At 34.1% G+C, this 24,564-nt stretch overlaps 1 protein-coding gene and 1 pseudogene across 1 annotated transcript; both read right to left on the reverse strand.

Moving 5' to 3' along the window:
- Positions 1-238: 238 nt before the first annotated feature.
- Positions 239-1,489, reverse strand: LOC106763550 (annotated as a pseudogene).
- A 304-nt stretch (positions 1,490-1,793) lies between these two features.
- On the reverse strand, positions 1,794-20,568 carry LOC106763551. Its single transcript, XM_014647724.2, has 2 exons — positions 19,639-20,568; positions 1,794-1,996 (listed from the first exon to the last, which is right to left on the reverse strand). Exons 1-2 carry the CDS (start codon positions 20,429-20,431, stop codon positions 1,956-1,958), a joined length of 834 nt encoding a protein of 277 aa, XP_014503210.1. The 5' UTR covers positions 20,432-20,568; the 3' UTR covers positions 1,794-1,955.
- Positions 20,569-24,564: the final 3,996 nt, after the last annotated feature.

Genomic DNA, 24,564 nt, shown 5'->3' on the forward strand with positions numbered 1-24,564 from the left:
AGGATAGCTATTAAAAATTAAGTTGAAATATATTTGTACCTTCAAAATGAATCATATGTCAATTTACAACTGAAGAGAAAAGTGACAACAAAATAAAGGGCAGAGAAAAAAAATGATGCCTCTGAGAAATTGCACTAATGTCACTTTCTTACTTCATGAAAGTTTTTAAAAGCCATAATCATCTAGATTAGCGAACAATTAAGACCAAATCAATTTATCTAGGACCAACCATTCACATTTATTCATTAGTCCCATCAGAAAAGTTAGAGCTAATATCATCATGTCTAGAGCTAATATTTTCATGTCTGTATGTTTCATTTTTATAAAATGAAGACCTTGGTGGCAATTCAAGACCTTCAACCATCCCTTCAAGCATCTCTGTTACCTTCTTCATTGCAGGCCGATCACTTGGATTTAACTGAATACACCAAAGTGCTACCAAGAACATCCTTTTAGCCAGAATATTTTCCTCTTCTGAAGCATCTTCTATATCAATATTTTTCTCTTCATGAAATTGATCATAAATCCAAAAAGGAAAGTAACTTTGACTTGAATGTTCTGCATGAGGATTAGAGTTCCTCCTCCTACTTGCCATTTCCATTAGAAGCATTCCAAAACTATACAGATCAGCTTTATAAGATACTCCACCCATATTTTTGTAAAACAACTCTGGAGCCATATAATCCAATGTTCCTCTTGCTGCAGTCATATTGATAACACCATCATTTGCTGCATGTAGCTTTGCAAGTCCAAAATCTGAAACCTTTGGAACAAAGTTGTCATCTAAAAGAATATTATGAGGCTTGATATCAAAATGCAAAATTTGAATATCACAACCTTGATGCAAATATGAAATCCCACCAGCTATTCCAAGAGATATTTCATACATTTTCTCATAACTTAATCGAGTATTTTCTTCTTTGGAGAAAATATATTTATCTAATGATCCAATTGACATAAATTCATAAACTAGAGCACACTTTTTTCCATGTACATAGTATCCAAGAAGACGCACCACATTTACATGATGTATTGTTCCAATGGTAGCAACTTCATTCATGAAATCTTGTCCATTATCATTAGATTTTCTCAACATCTTTACTGCTACATCCAACCCACTTTGGAGTTTTCCTTTATATACAACACCAAAGCCTCCTTGACCCAATTTCACTCTGAAACCTCCAATCATTTTTTTTATTTCTTTGTACTCGTACCTAATGGGATTTAGATGGCTATCTAGCAAGAAATTTTCAATATTTTCGTATATTGAAGAATGTTTTCGTCGCTATTTATAGATCAATAGCACAAGAATAAGTACAACTCCAAACAGATATCTGGCAGCCAAAAATATTGGTATAATTTGTCGTCCTATGAATATTCCTCGATAAGAATATTACAGTCCAACAGGGTTGTCCAATTGTTTCGTACTGAATGTTATTCTGCTAACTATTCCTACAAAGATATTGGAACATGCTTCGCTTTGATTCATAACTTCGCTCAAGAACATAAACTAAGGAAAATTCTTGTATGCTGTCAATTCAGTTTCTAGGAAATAGAATAGAATCTTACCAAAAATAACGCCTCTAAGATAAGCTGCAAAATAAAAAATAAAAAATAAAAAATTGTTCCGAAAGTGGCACAGGTAGAAGATAAATAAAAGAATAAAAGATAGTGTAAATTCAAAAGTAGAAAACAAAAGAGCTGAGTATTTCACTTTAGAAAAATAAATAAAAGAACTGTAGGATGCAGAGTTTGGAAAAGAGAGAAAAGAGACAAATGAAGTATTCGTATATTCCAATCTTGTTACTGATTACAAAGAAGAGCTTGAATATTTAGGCATATTCAAGCATTATAAAAGAATCAAACAAACAACAGAAAAAAAAATTCGTTTATACATGAGCAAAACTGAAGAAGAGATATACTATATCTATAAAGCCCCCTAAAGACGAAAATAATTACTTACCTCGAATATAGCCAAAAATATGGTGCCAAGGTTCTGAAACACGGGAAAACGATAGAGTTGTTAATATGAAATTTTGAAAATTAACGAACTATGGAGTTTTTGTACGGATATAGGCAAATTTGACTGCCTAATTACAGAAATAGGCAAAAACGGACGAAATTATGAAAATGGGGAAGTCGTGGGGGCTAGAACGACTTTCAAAGAAGAAGTCGTGCCCTCCCTGCACGACTTCACACTGTTCACATGAACAGTAGTGAAGTCGTGCACCCCAAAAACGACTTCTGGGCCTGCTAACCGATTACATGGAACTGGAATCGATTACAATGTAGTAAAATCGTGGCCCCCTGCACCACTTCAGCTTTGTAGGCAAAAATGGGTCTGGTAATCGATTACAAACCCCTTGTGTAGCAACCGGAATCATGACGGGACGACGATCCAAAAAGAAAACAGTTTGAAAAAGAGTTTGGAGTCGCCACTATAGTTTATTCTGGAAAACTACGGAAAAACCATAAACCGATAAAGCACGGTCTACGAAAACCAAAGATTGGGTTCGGGAGTCGGTTACGTGTAGGGAAGGTATTAGCACCCTACAACGCCTGCCCGAAGGCAGTACCTTTAATTAAATATGCGACTTTGATGTGGTTTTCAAAATGTTTAACTATCCCAAAAAAGACATTATAAAGAAACAAAATATATTTTGTTTTTTTGAGCCCGACAAGGATTGACCTTGCTCCTACGTATTCTCATTAAAATGAGAAATCAGTAGTTCTAGATGAAAGATTGTTCGTTGGAAGATATTTTTAGTTTTTAAAGATTTTTATATTTTGGTACTTTTTATATAAAAAAGGGGAAAGGTTTTTTAGCACAAGGCCTACGCGAACGGTCGCACGTGTGCTTTAAAACCCTTTGAAATAATTTTGTTAATTTTTGAAAGAAGAAGAAAAAGTTTTCAGCTCAAGGCCGACAGAATGGTCGCACCTGTGCTTAAACCTTTAAAATGAAATTTTGTTGATTTTAAAAAGAAGAAGAAAAAGTTTTCAGCGAAGGCCGATAGAATGGTCGCACCTTTGCTTAAACTTTTAAAATGAAATTTTGTTGATTTTTAAAAGAAAAAGAAAAAGTTTTCAACGCAAGGCCGACATAATGGTCGCACCTGTGCTTAAACTTTTGAAATGAAATTTTGTTTAATTTTAAAAGAATAAGAAAAAGTTTTCAGCGCAAAGCCGACAGAATGGTCGCACCTGTGCTTAAACTTTTACAATGAAATTTTGTTTAATTTTAAAAGAATAAGTGTAACATCCCAATTTTTTTTTTTATGATGACCCAATTACGAGTACAAAGAATTAATTTTTTTTTTTAAATCATAAATCATTGCGGAAATCCACTTATATAATACTGAAATAAATAAAATCAAAATGAAATAAAGTAAACACCATTACATTGTTTCTAAAATTTATAGTACACCCTGCTCCCGTATATCCAAAGGTCATACGATCATTGCAAAACACACACACAACCACAACAGAAACAAATATGGGTAAACTACCATAGCACAATCAATTTGTACATAGAAAACAAGCACACCCTACTAACAAATTAGTCGTCTACAACGATATCCTTATTTAGAAATCAATTTTACACCCTTACCATCATCAATATCCTTATCAACTCTATCACAATTATAGTATCAATTTATCCTATCAACCACATCTCCAAACACATCATCACTATAAATTCCCAACATCATTAAGAAGGACCTTCATCTGTATCCTGTACCCAATAATACTATCGGTAGCTTCTTCTTACATGCACCTTTTTATCATTTACTTATTAATATATAAAGTCTCACTTAAGTTTAATAAAAGACATTCAAACAATAGATCACAAAATCTCATCCATATTTTGTTGTCAATCTCACATAAGTCCCATTTTAATAATAGATTAAAATTATAATTAAACCCAACAACAAGCTAAATTATAATTCAATTACTTTATTAAATACTTATTTAGACTCTATTTTATCTATTTTCTTTTTCTTTTCTTTTCACCCAAATTCATTCTTCTTTCTAATATTATCGTTATTTTATCAACACTATACTTATTCTTCCAAAAGAAAAGTTTACGATATCTTTATAATATATTTTATATTATTATATTAGATACCCAAAATCTCAAACGAAAACATATCCTAGCATATTGATATATAACAATAATTATAATATATATATATATATATATATATATATATATATATATATATATATATATATATATATATATGCCCTGAACTCACATAAGAAGATTTAACTAATTAATACAATAAAATATTTTTGCAATATTTTAATCAAAACATACCATTCCCTGCAGCAATTTTAATCCAAACAACAAATAATTTCTTTCGGCATTTTGATGTTAAAACAGTAAATTTCTGGTACAATAACAGCAATCAAAACAACCTAACACAGGAATATTTTCTAATGCAATAGCAGCAAAACAAGCAATTTATACACCCTTTTTCATTCTAAACAGCAATTAGAGACAACAAAAGGAACAATAACACGACTGCTAGTGATTGTAAAACTGCACCGCTTAGACAATCGTTTTCTTTTAAAACCACCATGGTTGAAGCACGTAAACAATTTGAAAGCCACATTGGCTATGCCCCACAAAAAGAATGAAAAGTATATCTCATCTCATCAATATAATTCAAAACTACTTTTCTAATTCATTGCATCATATTTCCTTCCAAAGCCAACGTGGATTTGGTTACATAATCATCCCAACATCAAACCAGATTTAAAACCATATTTTTAATACATATCAATATAATATTATAAGCACAACATGAATTATAATAGGTTTGATCTCCCTCAACAAGACACATTGGTACACGATAGTCTAACCCAACCAGAATCTTAGCGTCAAATAAAATAGGCAGCAGCAGAGAAAATATTGAAAACTACCAAAATTTTCAGCATCAAATTAATTAGTAGTACAAACCTTAATTAAAAGGTACCGCATGCCAACAAATATTTATTCCAATGCATGTAGATAATAATTATGCATCTCCATGTTCAACTTACATTTATACATAACCCCGTCTATAAATTCATACAAAATTCCTCAACAAACAATATCACACAACCAATTCAATAATTATCATTCAGTAGGATTAGCTTCCCATACCTTTTAAATTATTGGGTGGTTTGATCTTTTTGTGCTTCTACAACAAAATCCAAGTTTTTCCCCTTCTTTCTCACTCTCTGACCACCCTAACCAATGTTCAATATTTTTCTTCTTTCTTACTACAGGTTATTTTCTAAAACAACGTAAGTATTTTTTAAGGAAAGTCTAAAAGGTAGAAAATAAATTACGGCTTATAAAAAAAATAATTAAGTGTTAAAAGAAACACTAAAAAATATCACTTTTTATAATTTTTAAATTTACCCATTTTTTTTTAATTTTAACCATTTTTTTTTAAAAAAATACTTTTTATTGAACATTTATTGTTTCTTTCAAAAATTGGGAATGCAACAAAAAAATAAAACAATATGATAATAAAGACTAACAGAAACAAAACACAATAGCAATAAATAAAATAAAACAATAAGTAAGAAAAGGAGTGATATAAAGGGATGAGTGCAACACAAAGCCCTTTTCTTTTTGTTTCCTTACGTCCTCTTTTCGAAATTGGATTTTTCTCTTCCTCTCTTTTTTTGTTCCCTCTCTTTTTGAAATTGAATTTTTTTCTCTCTTTTTTTTCTGTTCCCTTATGCTCTCTTCTTGAAATTCAATCCTCCTCCTTTTTTTCTTGTTTAGAAGCTGCATATTTATATACACACATTTGTAATATTATTGTGATCTTGCCTTAATGACGAATTAATTGTCAATTAGAAAAATAGGGAAATAAATGGTCTTGATTGAATCAAATTAAAAATCATATTTTTCTCTTTAGGAAGAAATTGAATACAACAATCAATATATTACTTTAATTATTTCTTGCAATGATTGTCATAATGTTGATTCGAATTATTACCAAATAAAACCAAATTTCAAAAAAATTCTTAACTGATCAATCATGCATTAATTGCTTATGGGCATTTTCCAAGGAAATCACATGCAACACTTCTCTTATTTTATTCACGTGCACCCCCTTTTTTTCTTTTTTTCCTTCCTTCCTTTTTTTCTTTTTGTTTTTCTTTTTCATTTTTTTTTTCTTTTTTTTTGTAATTAAACAAAATAGTAAAATAAAATTAAGAACAACAAAATAACATAAAATAAATAAAAAAATGAAAGAAAATAAATGAAATAGAACAACAATAAAAACCAAGTCTCATTATTTAGTCACCCGGACGAAATTGGGTGTTGACACCTTGTAATCGATTACAGGCTGGGTTTTTATGTAGTAACTGGTAATCGCTTACCAGTGTGTAATGGACAAGAAGTCCCTGGTAATCGATTACAAGGTAGTGGTAATCGATTACCAGAGTGTTGAATGCAGTGACAATCCTTGGTAATCGCTTACCAGTGTGCGTAATAGGCAAAAAGTCCTTGGTAATCGATTGCCAGAGTGTTTGAGTCATTTTGTTTGTGTTGTAGAGTATCATTAGAGGTTATATATGTCTAAATATTTATTTTTTTTTATGACATTGTGATGTATCGTTATGTTTCCGTATAGTCATTTTTTATTTAATGAAATTACAATTGGAAAGCAGAAGACAAACTCAGAAATCAAATTTGAAGTATTTTATTAAATTGAAAATACATCACATAACGATAAAAACTAAAAATAAACACGATAATACTGGAAATTATCTAGGAGGAAGGTCCACCATGTGGACCAAAATGACGATGCAGAATCTCATGCTCTAAATGATCAACTCGAGTGTCCAATGTATCGAAGCGGTCTCCCATGTTGAGCTCGAGCTGCTCAAGTCTTTCATTCACAGTGTTGAAGTTGTCCCCCATAAATGCTCTGAGATCATTGATCCCCCTCATCAAGTCATCATATGAAGAAGTTTGATGGTGAAGAATGGCCGGTGGTGGTGGTTGTTGTGCAGGAGGTGCTTCATTGTGGCGTTGAGGAGGAGGAGGAGGAGTTCTGTGAACCCATGCGTCGTTATGATTTTTGTGAAATCTAAAGGATTCTAGTGATGTTTATGATATCCTCGTTTGCCTGTTCTGTGGGCCAGAAATTTCATCATCCAATGGAATTTCAAAATGTTCCAAGATACGAATGATCAAATATGCATATGGTAAAGGAGCATTTGGCTTCAAAACCTTCTTCATCCTATATCGGATGAGATGGGTCCAGTTTATCTGCTTCCCCGTCATTATCATCCACAATAAGATAACATCTTCCTTAGTAGCCTAGGCAATGTTAGAAACACGTAGCAAAAAAATACGAGTGATAATATAATGTAATATTCTATCATCAACTGTCATGGATCCTACTAGAATTCTACCATGTTGAGGTTTGTATGGCAAAATTATCAATTGTTTTGCCACATGCAAACTATATTCATCTGCCCATTGATCTAGTACTTTTCCTTCAAAATTCAATCCAACAGAGGGTAGGTTGGCTATGGAAGCCAATAGACTCGGTTTGATAATAATTTTAACATTCTTAACCTCAGTCTTAATGGTTCCATTATCAGAAATTTTCAGATTCCTATAAAAAATTCGTACCAAATCAGGATAGTAAGATGTTTCATCAGACACAAAATCAATCAACCTTAGATTTGTCAGCATGTGGAAAAATTCCATATTTTGCATCTCGAAATAATCTGTCAACCCATTTTGGTTCAATGACCTCACGGTCATTGAAAAGTGTAAAATTCCTTTCAGCCATAGTAGGGTTTGAAAACTGATGAATTTGTTGTGATTCAATCGGTGATGATGGTGGTGAGAGTGACAGTGAGATTTTGATCGCTGAAGGTTGACGGCGGCGACGTCCTGCAACAGTAGAAGATCGGTGAAGGTTTAGGGTGTGCGTTATAAGAGAGAAAAAGTTGATTTTATAGGATAGGGTTTCGCTCATAATCAATTACAAGAATGCTGTAATCGATTACGGGGCCCCCTAGTAATCGATTACAGGGTTATCGTAATCGATTACCAGGGCCTCTGGTAGTAGGATGACATAAAAGCTCTGGTAATTGATTACAGTGTCCCTGTAATCGATTACCAGGGATTTTTTTGCATAAAAATTTATTTGGCTGTATTATTTGAGAAGGAAATAATATCATTTGGATAGAAATATTAGTTTAACAATTTGCATTTAAATTTATATACATTATGAACATATGAAATAATAATAAACATAACAAGTTATTATTACAATAATTGAAGTTGAAGTCGAGTATTAAGCATAACAAGTACTCATTACAGTCATCCAAGTAGAAGTGTTATAAGCACTTATAAATAGTATAAAGTAATGGAAAGGTTGTTAAACATTACAAATTACCACTGACGTAAAAGGTATATGAATCTTGTTCTTGTTTGTCCGTCTTCGTCCGTGTAAGTCCAATCTTTAAGATCCTCGTAGTGCTCAGATTGAGTTGGAGGACGTATATTTATTGTTTGGACGAATAGTTCAATATACTGAGATGTGTTTGGATGTTTAATAGACCTATCAATAGTTTGTGCTTTTTGCCAACGTCTAATCATCTGTGCAATATCATTATCACATTTTATGGAAGTTGTATGATGAATTAGATGGTTGTTACGTACCTTGATTGGACGACGATAATCGATATAGGTGACAAGTCTTCTGTCTCCACACTGCACAGTTTCATTTATTTGAGAATGGAGTTCATTAAATGAGATATTGTGATTGATTGAGGTGGTAACTTTTGCATCTAATCGGAATTCAAGCCCGTAACCAAACCGACTTTCTATGATTTCAGTGCCTTTAAGATGACCTCCGAAATAAATTATTGTCGGTGAGTTTGGAATGTCATTTGTTGGTGGCACAGATGAAGATGATGCATTTGTTGGAATCATAAGACCCATGATTTGGTCTGGAGATCTTACCCATGTAACATAAATTTCTATTACTGCGTTAAAAGGAAAGTGAGACTTACATGTTATCATTTGTGTGACATCTTCATCTGATCGCAGCTTAACAACTTCATAGGAGATTGATTGATCAACTTGAATTGTGGGTCAACGGAAGTACAACTTGTTGATGGCTGTGTTAGTGGGTTTGTCAGATGTTATGCAAACTTTTTCCTTAAGGAGTTTGTGGGTGCAGTCATATGGGTTGCGAAACAATTTTGGATGGTCACATATAAACTCAACCCCATCATTCCCATTCCTAATTTCACCATCTTGAAATAAGGCAGCAAGGTATGAGTCATTTATATTTTCCGTGGACGTGGCTTTCATGCCATAAACATCATCAGTGTACATGTTATTTCTTTGAAAAGGGATGAAGTACGAAGAAATAAGAACGAGAATCAATGTATGGTATGAGGTTGTATGTTGTGAGTTTGTATTGGTATGGTGGTATTTATAGTGTGGAAATTTAAAGTGCTTTTGGAAAGAAAATATTGTTATGAAAAAAAAAATTATGAAAAAATATTCTTAGTTGAAAGTTAGACAATATTCTTATGAGAATAAATTTTTATGACACAATATTCTTAGTTGAAAGTTACACAATATTCTTATGAGAATAAATTTTTATTATTTGTTCAAAATACATGGTAGATGATAAAATACAATTTACGTTAAGGTTTATCTATGTCCTCCAGTCCCACATGTTGGTCTTCTTCTTTGGCGTTGCCCTTGTCTTTGTGGTTGCGGAGACTGTGTACCTTCGTCTTCTCTTTCAATGGAATGTTGTTCGTTTTGGAAATCCATTGTCGAGCGATAAACGTTTTGTGACGAAAAAGCGTGTTCGTATGCAAACGATGGAGTCATTGTAGACGTTCCAAAATGACGCGAAGGACCCGCAGTAAATGTTGACGAACCTGCATTGTGTGGTGTTGATGGTGAATAATAACCATAAGAGTGTCCACCTTGAGGATACTGAGTTGGATATGGATAGTGCAGGTGGTCAAAGGAAGACCTTTGTGGGACGTCGTACGGTGGTGATGAACGATATGCAGACGATGCTTCAAAATGTTGTTGTTGATCCAAGTCATAATGTTGACAAGAATATTGAGGTTAGTTTTGCAGGACATAATAAACATTACATAATGGAAAAATACGAATATAGTTTAACCTCTTCGTCCGATGAGTCATCAACAATTAAAGGTAAATAACGGATTGTATGACTTATGTATCATTGCATATACTCAGAATCGTCAGGCAAGTGACCATTTCTGTGGAATGGAACATCGTTAAAGATATGATTTTGACGGTCATTCCACAAACCAATCCATTGTTTATGGTGTTCTTGCCAATCCCAGTATGCTCGTCCTCTCATATCCTCTTTATGTATGTCGTCCAGATTTATCGATGGTTGTGAGACAGGTTGTCGAAATCCAAATTGACACAGAACACGGTCTGAGTAGTGGAATTCTACAACTGAGAAACATATAAGAGGCACAACTGCTCGAGAAGTGGGGGGCACTTGGACTGGAATCATGTGACGAATTTCTTCACGTCGGTAGGGAGTCCATAGGAACTGAAATATTTAATAATTGGTTAGAAAATAATTTATGGTATATTTGGGTCGAAATATTGAAATGTAGAATACCTGTTTCGGTGTAAGTCATCCAATTTCTAACGAAATTGTTATAAAGTTGTGGTGTCGGGAAAAATTGATTGTGTTGTTCGCCACCATCTTTTTGCCAGTGGAAAAACAACACCGCCATAAATGTCGTCCTGATTAACCTCATGTATTTGCAGAACAATACATGTTATTCTTTCCCATGCCCAGTAGTCGGTATTGTCTTGATCAACTCTGTACCATGATCAAGGGCACGATATAAACAGGAAAGAACTACAGATGCCCAGCTATAGTTTGCCACCATCTACAAGTCAGCTAAAAGTGGTAGATACATCAAATGTACCATGCTTGCAAAAGTATCTGGCATTAGTATGATGCCAATTAGCACCAACATGTATGCTCTAGTGTATTGTTCCACTACCTCATCGGGGGCATCATGAGGTAATTAGAAAAATGTATTATTCATCCAGGACAATTTTATTTTGTTGCCTCTGATAGTATTTTCCGGTAGAACATGTCCTAGTAGTTGCTGGCAAAATAATGTGAGAGGTCCACTGCTGATGCCAGTGACAGAATGACCTTCAATCGGAAGCCCTAGTTGCAATGCAACGTCTTCCAATGTTACTGTACTTTCCCTAAGAGGCAAGTGGGAAGTATGAGTCTCGATTCTCCACCTTTCCACTAAAGCAGTCACTAGGACATGATTTATTTCCATATTTAAGACTTTCAAAATATGGTTAAATCCGACTGCTTGTAGTATGTTGGTCACTCTTTCCTCTAGTTCATCGACATGCTTCGCTATCCATAATGCATGTCTTCTCGATCGAAGAACTCTTTCACTTCTTTCCGAAATTGCCTTAACAACGTGGTTGTCTTGAAGATGCAAAAGAGACATATCAATGGGAAGATTGCGTGCAAAAGCCATATCAAATATTTTTTGCGTAACGGAAAAAGATGCAATTCAATCAGAGGAGAAGAATGCAATTCTTTCTCTGGAAAAAGAATGGTTTTGCTGGTGGAAATGCAAAGGTTCCCTCGCACATGAATTTATGGAGCAAATTCTTTCACGTGATTGGAATTGCATATGCTCATGCACTTCTGGAACGACATGCTGAGATGACTGTCTCATTTGATCGTCATCACCGTGTTCATCACGAAGTAAGTTATTCATTTCATCATCTGTGCTGAAATCATCAACATTATCTAATATCAAAGGTTCTTCTTCATCAATGTTTTGTGATGGTGAAGATGCTCTGAAGTTCCACAATGCCATTACGTAATGGTGTTTAAGGAGAAATAGAATGAAATATGTTGAGTAATGCTGTGAAGATGGATTGGACTGAAGATGGAAGGCAAAGTAGTGAAGATGGAATGGCAAAGTAGTGAAGATGGAATGGTTTGAAGATGAAATATATTAGTCATGCAAGTAGCCAAGTACTGGTTTTTCTTGGAACCATGACCTATGTTTAGGTTTGCATGCATGGTTGCAGGCATGCGTATTAAATCTTGGACAGTGATCTTTCATTTCTACACAAAATGGAAATGATTTGATTTGACGAAGGTTATGTTGGTTGATGTGTACAAGTTATATATTTAATATTTTTTCATATCATTTAACCAAATAAATCATTAATATTAGCAAACAAACTCATAAAAATGATTTAGAAGTTGTACAACTTATATATGATAATTTTGATGGTAAACATAATTTTTGACAAATTCATTTTATTAAAAACATATTAAATTCATTTTTTTCTTCATTAAAATCATTTAAATTAAATAAAAAAAAGAAAAAAGTGAAGTTGTGGGGGTGCACGACTTCAACTATGGAAGACGTGCACCCCCTCACAACTTCACTTTTTCCATTTTTTATTTAATTTAAATTATTTTAATTAAGTTAAAATTTATTTAAAAATAAAAAAAAAACGTTAAAAGGTGAAAATAAATTGGAAAAATAATTAATTGACCTTTTTCAAGTTGTATAATATTGAAAATAATTTTGTAATTATGAGGTCAATTTTTTCAATTTTTTTTTGAAAACTAAACCAAGTTTTTGAGTGAAAATTAGCATTAAATCATAAATAATTTCAAAAAATATTTTTTAAATTTCAAAAAATAAAGAACGTGTGTTTTACATGTTGTATAATTTTCTAATTAATTTTTTTGATGCTAAACATAATTTTTTACAATTTTTATAATTAAATTCATTTTTTTATTATATTAAAATAATTTAAATTAAATAAAAAATGGAAAAAGTGAAGTTGTGGGAGGTGCACGACTTCAACTATGAAAGTCGTGCACCCACCTCACAACTTCACTTTTTCCATTTTTTATTTAATTTAAATCATTTAAATATAAAAAAATATGATTTTAATCATAAAAAATTGCAATAAAATTCTAAATTATTTTATATTTATTATAAGTATTTTATTATAATAAATCAATTAATGTATTCTAAAATGTTGTATATAAATTATGTACAACTTAAATAATTAATTAGGTGTGTGTAGTACTTTGTAGGTTTCCTATTCATGTGGCATGCTTTTATGTCTTTATGCCTCTATGTTGTCCGTGCAATATTCATTTCATTTCACCACTTTTATTATTCCCACCTACATTATTGATGGACCGTGAATAATAGTGCACCCATCACGTGAAAGAATTTGTTCCATAAATTCATTTGCGAGGGAACCTTTGCATTTACACCAGTAGAACCATTCTTTTCCCAGAGAAAGAATTGGATTCTTCTCCTCTGATTGAATTGCATCTTTTTCCGTTACGCAAAAAATATTCGATATGGCTTTTGCACGTCATCTTCCCGTTGATATGTCTCTTTTGCATCTTCAAGACAACCACGTTGTTAAGGCAATTTGGGAAGGAAGTGAAAGAGTTCTTCGACCGAGAAGACATGCATTATGGATAGCGAAGAATGTCGATGAACTAGATGAAAGAGTGATCAACATACTACAAGCAGTCGGATTTAACCATATTTTGAAAGTCTCAAATATGGAAATAAATCACCTCCTACTGACTACTTTAGTGGGAAGGTGGAGAATTGAGACTCATACTTTCCACTTGCCTCTTGCGGAAAGTACAGTAACATTGGAAGACGTTGCATTGCAACTAGGGCTTCCGATTGAAGGTCATGCTGTCACTGGCATCAGCAGTGGACCTCTCACATTATTTTGCCAGCAACTACTAGGACATGTTCCACCGAAAAATACTATCAGAGGCAACAGAATAAAATTGTCCTGACTGAATAATACATTTCGCCAGTTACCTCATGACACCCCCGATGAGGTAGTGGAACAATACGCTAGAGCGTACATGTTGGTGCTAATTGGCATAATACTAATGCCAGATACTTTTCAAGCATGGTACATTTGATGTATCTAACACTTTTAGCTGACTTGTAGATGGTGGCAAACTATAGCTGGGCATTTGCAGTTCTTTCCTGTTTATACTGTGCCCTTGATCATGGTACAAGAGTTGATCAAGACAATATCAGCTGCTGCATGATATTGTTATAGTGTTGGGCATGGGAAAGAATAACATGTATTGCTCCGCAAATACATGAGGTAAATCAGGACGACTTTTATGGTGATGTTGTTTTTCCATTGGCGAAAAGATGGTGTCGAACAACACAATCAATTTTTCATGACACCACAACTTTACAACAATTTTGTCAGAAATTGGATGACCTTACACCGAAACAGGTATTCTACATTTCAATATTTCGACCCAAATATACCATAAATTATTTTCTAACCAATTATTAAATATTTCAGTTCCTATGGACTCCCTACCGACGTGATGAAATTCGTCAGATGATTCCAATCCAAGTGCCCCCCACTTCTCGAGCAGTTGTGCCTCTTATATGTTTCTCAGTTGTAGAATTCCACTACTCAGACCGTGTTATGTGACAATTTGGATTTCGACAACCTGTCCCACAACCATCGATAAATCTGGACGACATACATAAAGAGGATATGAGAGGACGAGCAGACTGAGATTGGCAAGAACACCATAAACAATGGATTGGTTTATGGAATGACTGTCAAAATCGTATCTTTAACGGTGTTCATTCCAAAGAAATGGTCACTTGCGTGACGATTCTGAGTATATGCAATGGTACATAAGTCATACAATCCGTTATTTAGCTCCAATTGAAGATGACTCATCGGACGAAGAGGTTAAACTATATTCGTATTTTTTTCTTATGTAATGTTTATTATTTCCTGCAAAACTAACCTCAATATTCTTTTCAACAGTATGACTGGGATCAACAACAACATTTTCAAGCACCGTCTGCATATCGTTCATCACCACCGTACGACGTCCCACAAAGGTCTTCCTTTGACCACCTGCACTATCCATATCCAACTCAGTATCCTCAAGGTGGACACTCTTGTGGTTATTATTCACCATCAACACCACACAGTGCAGGTCCTTCAACATTTACTGCGGGTCCTTCGCATCATTTTGGAACGTCTACAATGACTCCATCGTCTGCATATGAACACACTTCTTCGTCACAAAACGTTTATCGCCCGACAATGGATTTCCAAAACGAACAACATTCCATTGAAAAAGAAGACGAAGGTACGCAGTCTCCGCAACCACAAAGACAAGGGCAACGCAAAAGAAGAAGACCAACTTATGGCACTGGAGGACATAGATAAACCTTAACTTAAATTGTATTTTATCATCTACCATGTATTTTGAACAAATAATAAAAATTTATTCTCATAAGAATATTGTGTAACTTTCAACTAAGAATATTGTGTCATAAAAATTTATTCTCATAAGAATATTGTCTAACTTTCAACTAAGAATATTTTTTCATAAAACTTTTTTTTCATAACAATATTTTCTCTCCAAAAGCACTTTAAATTTCCACACTATAAATACCACCATACCAATACAAACTCACAACATACAACCTCATACCATACATTGATTCCCATTCTTATTTCTTCGTACTTCATCCCTTTTCAAAAAAATAACATGTACACTGATTATATTTATGGCATGAACACCACGTCCACGGAAAACATATATAACTCATACCTTGTTGCCTTATTTCAAGACGGTGAAATTAGGAAGGGGAATGATGGGCTTGAGTTTATATGTGACCATCCAAAATTGTTTCGCATCCCATACGACTACACCCACAAACTCCTTAAGGAAAAAGTTTGCATAGCATCTGACAAACCCATTAACACAGCCATCAACAAGTTGTACTTCCATCGACCCACAATTCAAGTTGATCAATCAATCTCCTATGAAGTCGTTAAGCTGCGATCAGATGAAGATGTCACACAAATGATAACATGTAAGTCTCACTTTCCTGTTAACGTAGTAATAGAAATTTATGTTACATGGATAAGATCTCCGGACCAAATCATGGGTCTTATGATTCCAACAAATGCATCATCTTCATCTACGCCACCAACAAATGACATTCCAAACTCACCGGCAACAATTGATTTCGGAGGTCAACTTAAAGGCGCTGGAATCATAGAAAGTCAGTTTGGTTACGGACTAGAATTCCGATCAGATGCAAAAATCACTACCTCAATCAATCACAATATCTCATTCAATGAAATCCATTCTCAAATAACTGAAATTGTGCAGTGTGGAGACAGAAGAGTTGCCACCTATATCGACTATCGTCGTCCAATCAAGGTATGTAACAACCATCTAATTCATGATACAACTTCCATAAAATGTGATAATGATATTGCACAGATGATTGGACATTGGCAAAAAGCACAAATTATTGATAGGTCTGTTAAACGTCCAAACACATCTCAGTATATTGAACTATTTGTCCAAACAATAGATATATGTCCTCCAACTCAATCTGAGCACTACGAGGATCTTAAAGATTGGACTTACACGGACGAAGACGGACAAACAAGAACAAGATTCATATACCCTTTACGTCAATGGTAATCTGTAATGTTTAACAACCTTTCCATTACTTTATACTATTTATAAGTCCTTATAACACTTTTACTTGGATGACTGTCATAAGTACTTGTTATGCTTAATACTCGACTTCAACTTCAATTATTGTAATAATAACTTGTTATGTTTATTATTATTTCATATGCTCACAATGTATATAAATATAAATGCAAATTGTTAAACTAATATTTCTATCCAAATGATATTATTTCCTTCTCAAATAATACAACCAAATAAATTTTTATGCCAAAAAACCACCTAGTAATCGATTACAAGGACACTGTAATTGATTACCAGAGCTTTTATGTCATCCTACTACCAGAGGCCCTGGTAATCGATTACGATAACCCTGTAACCGATTACTAGGGGGCCCCGTAATCGATTACATCCTTCCTGTAATCGATTACGAGCGAAACCCTACCCTATAAAATCAACTTTTTCTCTCTCATAACGCACACCCAAACCCCATTTCGCACAGCAGCGCCCTAAACCTCCATTGCAGCACCTTAGAAACCTCCAAAATCCCATCTTTTCCTACTCTTTTCACTTTTAAATAATATTTTCACATTCTACTCTCCATTCTCTCCAATTTCCACCGATTGAAATTCGAAATGGCGGATTCTTCCAAGAGGCAAAGGGTTAAGGGCTCATCTTCTACAGTTGCGGGACGTCACCGTCGTCAACCTTCACCGATCGAAACCTCGCCGTCACTCTCACCACCATCATCACCGACTGAATCACAGCAAATTCATCAATTTTCAAACCCTGCACTGGCTGAAAGGTATTTCACACTTTTCAGTGACTGTGAGGTCATTGAACCAAAATGGCTTGACAAAGATTATTTCGAGATGTAAAATATGGAATTTTTCCACATGCTGACAAATTTGAGGTTTATTGATTTTGTGTCTGATGAAACATCTTACTATCCTGATTTGGTACGAATTTTTTATAGTAATCTGAAAATTTCTGATAATGGAACTATTAAGACTGAGGTTAAGAATGTTAAAATTATTATCAAACCCAGTCTATTGGCTTCCATAGCCAACCTACCCTCTGTTGGATTGAATTTTGAAGGAAAAATACTAGATCAATGGGCAGATGAATACAGTTTGCACGTGGCAAAACAGATGATAATTTTGCCATACAAACCTCAACATGGTAGAATTCTAGCTGGATCCATGACAGTTGATGCTACAATATTACATTATATTATCACTCGTACTTTTTTGCCACGTGTTTCTAACATTGTCCAAGCTACCGAGAAAGATGTTATCTTATTGTGGACGATAATGACAGGGAAGCAGATAAACTGGACCCATCTCATCCGATATAGGATGAAGAAGGCTTTGAAGCCAAATGCTCCTTTACCATATGCATATTTGATCACCCGTATCTTGGAACATTTTGAAATTCCATTGGATGATGAAATTTCTGGCCCACGGAACAGGCAAACGAGGATATCGCAAACATCACTAGAATCATTTGGATTTCAAAAAACCGACATATGGGTTCACATAACTCCTCCTCCTCCTCCTCAACGCCACAATGAAGCACCTCCTGCACAACAACCACCACCACCGGCCATTCTTCAGCACCAAACTTCTTCATATGATGACTTGATGAGGGGGATCAATGATCTCAGAACATTTGTGGGGGGCAACTTCAACATTGTGAATGAAAGACTTCAACAGCTCGAGCTCAACATGGGAGACCGCTTCGATACAATGGACACTCGAGTTGATCATTTAGAGCATGAGGTTCTGCGTCGTCATTTTGGTCCACATGGTGGACGTTCCTCTTAGATAGTTACCAGTATTATTGTGTTTATTTTTAGTTTTTATCGTTCTGTAATGTATTTCAATTCAATAAAATACTTCAAATTTGATTTCTGAGTTTGTCTGCTGCTTTCCAATTGTGATTTCATTCAATAAAAAATGACTCTACCGAAACATAATGATACATCACAATGTCATAAAAAAAGTTAAATATTTACACACATATAACTTATATATAACCTCTAATGATACTCTACAACACAAATAAAATGACTCAAACACTCTGGTAATCGATTACCACTACCTTGTAATTGATTACCATGTTCTTTTTACCTATTACGCACACTGGTAAGCGATTACCAGGGATTGTCACTACATTCAACACTCTAGTAATCGATTACCACTACCTTGTAATCGATTATTAGGGACTTCTTGCCCATTACACACACTGGTAAGCAATTACCAGGATTGTTACTACATAAAAACCAGCTTGTAATCGATTACAAGGGGTCTGTAATCGATTACTAGGCTCATTTTTTCCTACAAAGTTGAAGTCGTGCAGGAGGGCACAATTTTACGACGTTGTAATCGATAACAGCTCCATGTAATCGATTACCAGGCCTAGATGGGGTGCACGATTTCACTACGTTCATGTGAACAGTGTGAAGTCGTGCAGGGGAGTACGACTTCTTCTTTGAAAATCGTTCTGGCTCCCCACAACTTCTCCATTTTCGTAATTTCGTCCATTTTTACCTATTTTCATAATTAGACAGTCAAATTTGCCTATCCATACAAAAACCAAAAAATGGCTCTTTATTTTGTGGGTAAACTATTTATATTACCATAAGTTCATAGTCACCCGTCAACCCACTAACATCACCCAACACTATCGAACTAAAAAAAATGAATTTATCGAATTAATAAAGAAAACAGGATTTTAACCATTCCTTTTTAGAGAAAAAAGAATCTGATTGTTAATTTTAAAACTTTTTATTAATTTTCTTAAAAGTTATATTTATTATAATTTTGAAATTGTTCTAAGTGTATTTTCTTAAATTTATAACTTACAATTAGAAAAATACAAAAGTTAAATAAAATGAAATACGCGTCCATCAAATGTGTAAAATCTCCATGATAAATTAATAATTTGTCTATAGTATTCAATGAATAGTATAAGCACACAATATATCTATTAAAATAAAATAATAATAATAATAATAAGGAAATAAAAGGATAGAGTAATTGGATGATACCGCATTTATCGGTGGTGTGGTAGGCGTAATGGCAGTAACGCTTCTCACACTGGACTTCTCCGTTGATAACCTTACACTCCGTTCCCCTTCCACATCGATCCTCGCAAATCACCGGCAACCACGACAACCGAATTCCCTCACTTATCACGCCACGGATCTCGTCGTAGCTAACATTCTCTTTCGGTGACCAGTCAACTACTGTAGCCAACATCAGATCCTTGATGTCCTTCACACCAACCTCATACAAAGACGGTTCCAATGCCGCGTACACGTGCCCAACTCTCCCACATTCACCTCTCTCCACCTTAACATACCGTGGATTCACGCAGTTGAAGTACCCTATTCGGAGAGTATACCAGGTATCCCAAGTGAACGGCTCCGATCCGAAATCATCTGGGCTAACCAGGCCCGTGGGCCTGAAATTACTGTCCGTTAAGAAATTGCGAGGGATGAAGGAGCAATTAGCTTCTTCCTCCTGACCCGGGTCACTGACAACGACTTTGTATTGCTTGTAGTCGATGTCTCGTACATGGTATTTCGCCGAGAACAAGGTTAAGAGTGTGACGTTATTAACGCAATCTAACTCATACCTTGGGTCGCCGCATTGGCTTGGGTCACCTTTGAGGCGAAATGGGTAAGATATGTTGCGAATTTGGCCGCGTGATGAAGGAGGATATGGTGGCTGTTGCTTAGCAATGCAGTAATCTGGTTGGAATAGCAGAACAATTGAAGCCAATATTGACACCAGAGTGCGTGCAGAGCAAGAACACCTATTGGAGCCTTCATTTTCCATCCTTCAAAATTTGATGATGAAAACCGCGCTTGCTTCTTGCTCTAATTATTGCCTCTTATTTTGAATTAAAAAGTGCCGCTCCCTCCATCCACTTTTCCCTTTCACACTTCTTTTCGCTCTTTCCCATGCCATGTTTTTCAAAACAAACTTCTAAATTACAACTATGAAAACCTATTGTATTAGCTACGAAACTATGTGCTTTTGGTTAGATTTTATCAGGTCAAAAGTTTAGGATATAATTAATCGGGAGTTATTGATTTATAAAAAATAAATTTTATAGAGTAGAAAATTTTAAAAAATTATATTACGTTTTCAAATTAAACAAATATATTATAATTATAATAATTTTTAAATACAATCAATGTATAATTTATTATCTAATTTAAGAAACAATAAAAATATATATATATATATGGATAAAATTAGTTGTGCAAATTAAAAATAAAACTTAATTTGGATAAATTACTTATGAGAAATTATAAATTTAGCTTATAACAATATATGCATTCATTATGATTTTATATTCTTTTACTGATAAATTTGTTGAACTTTTACGTGTACTAGAAGATCACTTAAACATTGTGTTGGTTGGATAGACTCTTCCGCATCAAAATGAAAAGATGACGAAACTGTAAAGAGTTAAACCTCAAATGCTCCATGAACTTGTTTGAATGAGTTTCTTCCATAAAAATGACTGAAGAAAGTATCTACTCAATTGGATAACTTTTTTTTAAAATAGATTTTCCCGTTAGACTATACTTCTCTCAATTTTTAGGTTATTTATAAGTTTTTAGATTTGTGGTTAGACTATAAATGTTTTATTTTCTAGTTGTGGTTTATTATAATAGTTTTCTCATGTTAAAAATGAAAAGTCATGGATGCTGATTCATAAGATTTTGAAGATACCAGATCATTTTAATAAAAAATTTTATTGGTCCTTTAAACTTTTTTAGTCTTTTTTAGTCTCAATCCACATTAACTAGGACTAATTTATAAAATGAACTTATTTTACTTATAAAATAGAAATTGAACATAATTGATCACAACTTGCACCGATTTCTAATGAATGTTTATTTAACTAATCATCAGTCAAATTCCAAGAGAGAAACAAACAAGTTTCAATTTTCAATCTGACGAGGAGTTAGTGGCCCTCTTTTTCTGGTCAATTTTTTCTCTTTTATCTCTCCCTTTTTATCTTTTTAACCTTTGTGCTTCTAAGTGTATGATCTCAGACATGCAAAGTATGAAAGATGTTATATTTTGAAAATAATAAATAGGAACTATTGCTATCAAAAAGGTTTCTAAATTTGCCTCCACTCATCACGTGTCGATTATAGCCAACAAATATGATTTATTTATTAATAAAAAGTTTAAAGGATAATTTTGATGTATTATTTCAAGGAATAGAGTACCATATATATACATATAAGAATCCTATAATTCTTCATCTATTAAAGGAAAGACATGTGCACAAATCTGCACAAATTATAATAATATCAAAAATATAACTAACATAATATTTGATTTCCTAATATCCTTTAATAGAATATTTGGCATATCTTAACACTCTCACTCAAGTTGGTGCATGGATATCACACATTCCTAACTTGAATACAGACTCGTCAAACAATCTTCTTGACACTCCTTTGGTGAGAACATCAGCCAACTGTAACTCTAATCTTACAAAAGAAAATGAAATTATTCCCGCTTCAATCTTCTCTTTGATGAAATGTCTATCAATCTCCACATGCTTTGTTCTATCATGTTGAACAGGATTATGAGTAATTGCAATAGCCGAAGTATTGTCACTATACAAACTCATAGCTTCATTTAGTTTAAATCCTAAATCTGATAGCACATTTTTAATCCACAAAAGTTCACATACACCTAGTGTCATGCCTCTAAATTGTGCTTCAACACTAGATCTTACTACTATAGGTTGTTTTTTTACTCCTCCATGTTACAAGATTTCCTCCTACAAAAGTAAAGTATCCAGAGGTAGATCTTCTATCATCTTTTGAACCTGCCCAATCTGCATCAGTGAACCCTTCTACCTTCAAGTTTCCATTATTTGAGAACAAAATTCCTTTACTAGGAGCGAACTTCAAATATCTCAAAATCCTCTCAACAACATCCATATGAAGCTTTCGTGGGTCATGCATAAATTGACTAACAACATTCACTGCATAGGTGATATCTAGACGTGTATGAAACAAATAAATTAATTTTTCTACCAGTCTTTGGTATCTCCCTTTGTCTATGCTTGCTGAATTTGAGCATTGAAAGAGTTTATGATTTTGTTCAATTAGTGTATCAGCTGGTTTACTCCCAAGCAACCCAGTTTCAGATAGTAACTCAATGGTATATTTTCTTTGGCATAGGAAAATATCATGTTTTGATCTAGCTACTTCAATACCCAGAAAATATTTGAGATTTCCAAGTTGTTTCATCTCAAATTCAGATGCAAGGTATTGTTGTAAACTAGAGATCTCATCTTGGTCATTTCCTGTAACAATCATGTCATTTACAGATATAATCAAAGCTGTAATTTTTTCTTTTCTTCTCTTCAAAAATAAGGTGTGATCAGAGTTACTTGCTCTATAGCCAAACGCCTTCATAGACTTGGTAAACCTTCCAAACCATGCTCTTGGGGATTGTTTTAATCCATATAGAGCCTTCTTTAATTTGCAAACCTTCATTCCATTTGAATATGTCATGCCTGGTGGATAATCCATATAAATTTCTTCTGAAATTTCTTCATGTAGGAAATCATTTTTCACATCAAATTGTAGAAGAGGCCAATCTTGGTTTGCAACTAGCGACAAAAGTATTCTCACAGTATTGAGCTTGGCTACCGGTGTGAACGTCTCTTGGTAATCTGCACCATAAGATTGAGTGTAAACTTTAGCCACAAGTCGTGCTTTATACCTTTCAATAGTTCCATCAGCTTTATGCTTAATTGTAAAGACCTATTTGCAGCCCACAGTTTTCTTCCCTTTTGGTAAGGACAAGAGATCCCAACTGTGTTTTTTTTTTCTAAAGCCGCCATCTCCTCAACCATTGCTTCGGTCCATCTAGGATCTGCCAAAGCTTCATGTACATTACTAGGAATAGAAATTGAAGATAATTGAGATACAAATGATGCATATGATTGAGATAACCTGTGAGATGACACATATTTACTAATGGGATATTTAACTTTGGCTTGGAGGTTTGGTTCATATTTAGCTGGAGGTTGACCACGGTTAGAACGAGGTGGAAGATTATATTGAATAGTAGTAGACTCAGTGTTTGGTATGCTGGTGGTTTCAAGCAGACAAGAACCAATTTCATCTAAATTAGTATTATCAGAGATAGGATCAGAAGGTACCTCTGAAGAGCCAAGCTGAACCTGTGGAGAAGATTGAGCCAATTGGTTATGATCAGAAGACACTGTATTATCCAAAAAAGAAGTGTCCATATTTAGGATTGGCTCACTTGCTGCAGAATGATCCTCACACGATGATATATAATCAAATATACTAATATCATGATATGCACTTCACTTTCATTGCCTCCCTGAAGTGGAGAATCAACATAAAAAAAATTCATGCTCATTAAATGTCACGTCCATAGAAATATAAAATTTCTTTGATGGTGAATGGTAAGCACAATAACCTTTTTTAATTGATTTGTACCCAACAAAAACACATTTGATCGCTCGTTCTTCAAGCTTTGTACGTTGATGTGGGTGTAAGTGAACATATATAACACATCCAAAAAATGAGGGGGTAAATAAACTATGGGAGGAAAGATACAATGATCAGACAACACATCAAAAGGCCTTTGAAAGTTAAGCACATTAGAAGGGGTTCGATTAATTAAATAAACGGCAGAGCTTACAGCCTCACCCCATAAATGAGATGGGATATTACCATCTATCAAAAGTGATCTAGTCACCTCTAATATATGTCCATTTTTCCTTTCAGCCACACCATTTTGTTGTGGTGAATAAGGACATGTAGTTTGATGCAAGATGCCTTTAGAGTTCATGAACTCTATTAATTCAGTCTTAAAATATTCCCCTCCATTGTCTGATCGAATGACTTTAATATGTGTGTTAAATTGTGTAACGATCATATGATGAAAGGAAC

Source organism: Vigna radiata, chromosome 6 (assembly GCF_000741045.1).
Source record: "Vigna radiata var. radiata cultivar VC1973A chromosome 6, Vradiata_ver6, whole genome shotgun sequence".
In the NCBI taxonomy this organism is placed as follows: Eukaryota; Viridiplantae; Streptophyta; class Magnoliopsida; order Fabales; family Fabaceae; genus Vigna; species Vigna radiata.

Excerpts from the sequence above, each read along its gene's own strand:
- LOC106763551 (XM_014647724.2), bottom strand. The coding sequence starts at position 20,431 with ATGGAAAATGAAGGCTCCAATAGGTGTTCTTGCTCTGCACGCACTCTG. Across the intron at positions 1,997-19,638 it reads CCACACCACCGATAAATGCG|AACCTTGGCACCATATTTTT; the intron begins GTATCATCCAAT and ends CCCGTGTTTCAG.